This window comes from Akebia trifoliata, chromosome 10 (assembly GCF_017979445.1).
Source record: "Akebia trifoliata isolate Shusen 1 chromosome 10, ASM1797944v1, whole genome shotgun sequence".
Classification (NCBI taxonomy): Eukaryota; Viridiplantae; Streptophyta; class Magnoliopsida; order Ranunculales; family Lardizabalaceae; genus Akebia; species Akebia trifoliata.
The window spans coordinates 3,756,859-3,761,518 of NC_141384.1; the positions used below are offsets into that span (position 1 = coordinate 3,756,859).

General features: G+C 34.2%; 1 protein-coding gene across 1 annotated transcript; it reads left to right on the forward strand.

Moving 5' to 3' along the window:
• Positions 1 to 2,388: 2,388 nt before the first annotated feature.
• LOC147392829 (RING/U-box superfamily protein) lies at positions 2,389 to 3,264 on the forward strand. Its single transcript, XM_086456625.1, has one exon. The coding sequence runs from the start codon at positions 2,391 to 2,393 to the stop codon at positions 3,114 to 3,116; it is 726 nt and encodes a 241-aa protein (XP_086312751.1). The 5' UTR covers positions 2,389 to 2,390; the 3' UTR covers positions 3,117 to 3,264.
• The last annotated feature ends 1,396 nt before the right edge of the window (positions 3,265 to 4,660 follow it).

The window sequence follows — 4,660 nt, forward strand, 5'->3', positions numbered from 1 at the left end:
TTCTCTTTAACTTAGCAATCCAAATATTAAGATCCAAACCAATGCTCCAAAAATATCTAGACGTTGATGGAGCGGAAAGTTTTAGTCTTAACCTAAGAATCGTAACACTAATAAAGAGAAATGGAGAGAAACTCATTTATTTTCTCCTCTCCATTTCTCTCAATCCAAGCACAACGTTCGCGGTTTTATCATATTTTGCCACTAATGTAGTGAAAAATCTTCTTTTATTGCAGTTATTAATCTTAAACCCTTCAAATATTTCTAGAATACAAAAGGCCCCCAAATCTTTAAATGGATCCACATCATCTGTTATTATGATGGATCGTACGTCATCCCTCTGGTTTGTGTCCATGTAAATATAAGTCTTCTTTGGAAGTCTTTGTGGTAACTTGTAACTAGTAATATAAAACATTCATATTAATGTCTCAAACTTTTTCAAAATCCTTTTAGACCCACAAATCAAACCACTAGTTTTCGTAGTTAGCTCCTTAATCATTTTTTTTTTCCTTATGGCCTATTCAATTAAATTATAGATTTACTAATTATGATCAATGAGCATTACAAGAAGACTTGTGATAATCTGACGCCCTCCTCTGACATACGCTCCCATCATAGAACTGTATATCATTTGTTTTGGGATACATAGATGTATCCCGAGGCAAATGATTTACGATCTTGTGAACATATATCAAAAGGGGACATTAGAAAATCATTAGCCTTAAAAGAAATTGATGAATTAGATTGTCAAGTTGACTTCGTATTAATGTTAATCTTAACAAATAATAAAAACTAGGTTCAAGGATTTATATTTATATAAATGCTCTAGAGGCACTCTCAACTTGAGGGCATTTTGGAATGAGACGCTTTCGTGTACCTGTTCGCGTTCATGCTCCTACACTTGCTTTGCGCTCTGGCTCCTACACTTGCTTTGCGCTCTGGTCACTAAGGTTTTATCGTTTAATTTCTTTCGTTAGTTTGAATGTTTTCATATATAGTATCATTGGATTGAAACATTTTTAATTTTTTCTCTATTGTTTTAGATATTTCAATTTTCACCTTCGTTCTCATTAATGATGTAATGAATCTTTATTTCATACAAAATATCAAACCATCTTCGTTGATTCTCTTTTGTTGATAAATTACTGGTGAAATATTAATTTTATTTGTAATACCATTCAAAAACTTATAGTACTAAATTAAAATTTCACCGTTAATATATCAAGAAAAATGGACATTGACTTTAGGTCAAGGGGTAAATATTTTTGTTTTGTTTTGTTTCGTTGAAAATGATACTTTTTTTTTTAAGAGGGTAAATCTAATCTACCATCTAATGGTTCTAACTCCGATTGAAAAGAAGTTTGATGTTCAATTTGATCGCCCAAATGATTGATGATCCCAAGAAGATGAAAATAATAATAATAATAATAAAATTAATTAATTTTTTTAAATAAAAGAAAGAAAAGAAGATGAAAAAAAAAGTCTTTAACTATCTGTTTGTTTAGAAATTGATAAAATGTCTATGTTTGAATCTTATATCTAGGAATTCAATGATCATTTATATTTCCAAAGTATTGAGATGGATTCCAACGAGCTTCTTAAAGGTCACAATGGGTTCCATCTCTTCGTTGATTTATCAATCCGGATACATGATGATTACAAGGGATTTGTGATGTTTGCAAATAGATTAGAATATACAAAAATAATTGAACCAAAAATAATTTATATAGGCATGATTGGGAAAGAAAAAGAAGAAAATGAGTGCAATATTATTTTCCATTATTTTGGAGTGTAATCATCCAAATGGAGTGCAAATAGGAACTTTAAAGTGATGGAATGCATTTGGCGATGGTGGTGTGCAACTAGTCGGTCCAAGAAAAAAAAACTTCTGTTCAGGTCCACCAAAGATCCACCTATAGTGGTCCAAACAAATGTTGATAAAATTTATTCTTTTTTAAGGAGGGCACCAAACATTATAAATGATGGACAAAACAGCCACCTTCACATACAACTTTGATGCGAAGGTCTACATCAAACTCAGATTCCTCCCTAGACTTAAAACTTAGATATTTTCATTTTGTAAAACCTTTATCTGTTACAAAAACCTTTATCTGTTACAAAATTATAATATAATAAGATTCCAAAATCAAAATGAATCGACCCAAAATCTATCCCATTTCATAGAGAAAATATAAGATGTTGATCACAAACACCTATTCCTCGTGTTAATGAAATCAGATATTGCCGTTTGGAACTTTATTTTTGGTCCAGTAAATTAAATCTGATAGACGAATTATAATCAATTGATTTGATATTTCAATAAAGAATCTAATACTACGGCTATTATTCGATCCATAGATTCTATAAAACCGACAAAACTAAAGTCATGATCTATGTCTCCCACTCTCTCTATAAAGCAATCTCGTTATCTAATCTTCCCCAAACGCAAGAGAAGTCTACGGAAAGAAACTAACTCGAAAATGGCGAGCGAGAACGATGAAGACGCTATCGTGCGCCTCAATCTTGACCGTCCTATTCCAAACGGTGCACTTTACGATCTATCTCCTCCTCTACCACGACCATTATCAACTACAACGGAAGCTCATCCAATCTCTATGGGCCCGCGATACACACGATCAAAATCAAACACTAGATTCCTCTCTTTCATCCTCAGAGCCATCGTCATGGCTCTCGTAATCTCTCTCTTCTTCCTCTTTGTTGGCATCGCAGCCATCGTTCTCGTCCACATCTGCATCGCTGGACGAATCCTCCACCGTCGCAGTTCCACCCAATACCCAAATTCCAGCGACGAGAATCTAGATTTCGGTTTCAGCGTCGGATTGTCTTCGAAAGATATACAGAAACTCCCCTGTTTCGATTACGGATCGGGAGTGGGAATTGAACCTGAATCGGTCAAAGATTGCGCGGTTTGCTTGGAGGGTTTTAGGGAAGGTGAGCGTTGTAGGATTCTTCCTGGATGTAAGCATGTTTTTCATGCTAATTGCATCGATAAGTGGTTGATCAAATCGTCTGCGTGTCCGATTTGTCGCGGTGAAGTTGAATTGGAGGCGGATATCAGGTCGAGTGGGTTTCGAGAGAAGTTTGTTGGATGGATTTGAGGTGTATTTGTTCTTCTCGATCGGGTCGAGTTTTGTAAAAAGTGGTGGAGAAACCCTAATTAACCAAATCTGTAAGTTAGTGTTTCTTAAGGGGTTTTTCCCTAAATTAATTTAAGTTTTTAATCAAACTACAGTTTTTTTTCTCTCATTATTTTGGCACTTTTCTGGTTTTCTTTCATTCTTGTATTATTATTATTATTATTATTATTATTATGTATGTTTTTTTTAAGTTTACAAAATTAGGGTTTATTAAGTTGTTATTTATTATGATTCTCTTTGATATTGATTATGAGTATTTTTTGATTAATTCAGAAAGTAGGATATTTGCATTAGGAGTTCCTTTATTTTGATTAAGAATTAAGGGAAAGAAAAAAAAGCTTAAAAAATGGTATGTAATCTTGTTTTCTAGCTATGGATAGTTAAATTAAAGGTTTTAAATCCGTTCCCCATTTTTTTTTTGTCGGTAACCATATAGAGAAGCCCTTAATGCATTTTGATAATAGCTTTTGTTTTTATCTCAAGACAATATAAGAATTAATTGTCTAATATAATTGGTTGATCTTCCGATGTAAATGGCGAAGCTATTGAAAAAGTGCCTGAAATGATTCCTTTGATGCGTGTTGGACCCGGTTTCTTGTGTCATATCCATCGATGTTAATTGAAGCTAATTTTATCCGTGTGGTAGCCATCGGATGTAAGATGGGTAGGGTTTTCGTGGATATGGTCGGTGAAGACATTTGTTGGGTTAGCTGATTGGTGTTCTTTTGAAACAAGTTGGGTTAGGAAGAGAATTATAATAGGGGTTGTAGATTTTTTGTGACAAGATTGAGTTCTTCCTATCTTTCCCTTTGAAATAGAGAAGTTGGGATCGCAAAGCTCGAGGATTAAAGTTACTTTAGGTCCCAAATCCATGGTCCTCACATATGGCTTTTGAATATGGTATTTTTGCAATTTTCTAACCCAACTTAGTCTTCTTTTTTATTTTTATTTTTTATGTTGTTAGATTGCAGTAAGACCGTTATGCTTTATGGAGTTGAATGTTGGATGATAAAGAAACATGTTAATAAACTAGAGTTTGCCCGTGCCCACCTCTTTGGGGTTTTGGGGGCTGAAAGAGGAAAAATAATAAATTAGGAAGGGTATTATTGGAAAAGGAGAAAAGAGGAAAAGCAATAGAGAAAGTTGCAGGAGTGTTAGTGGAAAAGGGTGGAAGAGAAAAGGCAATAGAGTTGGGGGTATTCTTGGGAAGGGGAAGAAGAGAGAAGAGAAAGGAGGAGGACAATCGTCCTCGAGCTACGTTGTTTATGAAATACTAATTTTGAGACAAATGAATGGGGTCCACCTTTGTGTTTTATTGAATAGATTATGTGTAGCAAAGATGAGGGTGCTGGGATGGATGGATGGAATGACTAAGAAGAAAAATATTTGAAATGAACGCATTCGTGAAGGTGTAATACTAGTCTCAATAGGTAAGAATGTCAGTTGAGATGATGTGGTCTTATATAATGAAGGCAGATAACTGTCCCCTGTTAGAAGAAATTTGA

Coding starts and splice junctions, on each gene's coding strand:
- LOC147392829 (XM_086456625.1), top strand. CDS start 2,391: ATGTCTCCCACTCTCTCTATAAAGCAATCTCGTTATCTAATCTTCCCC.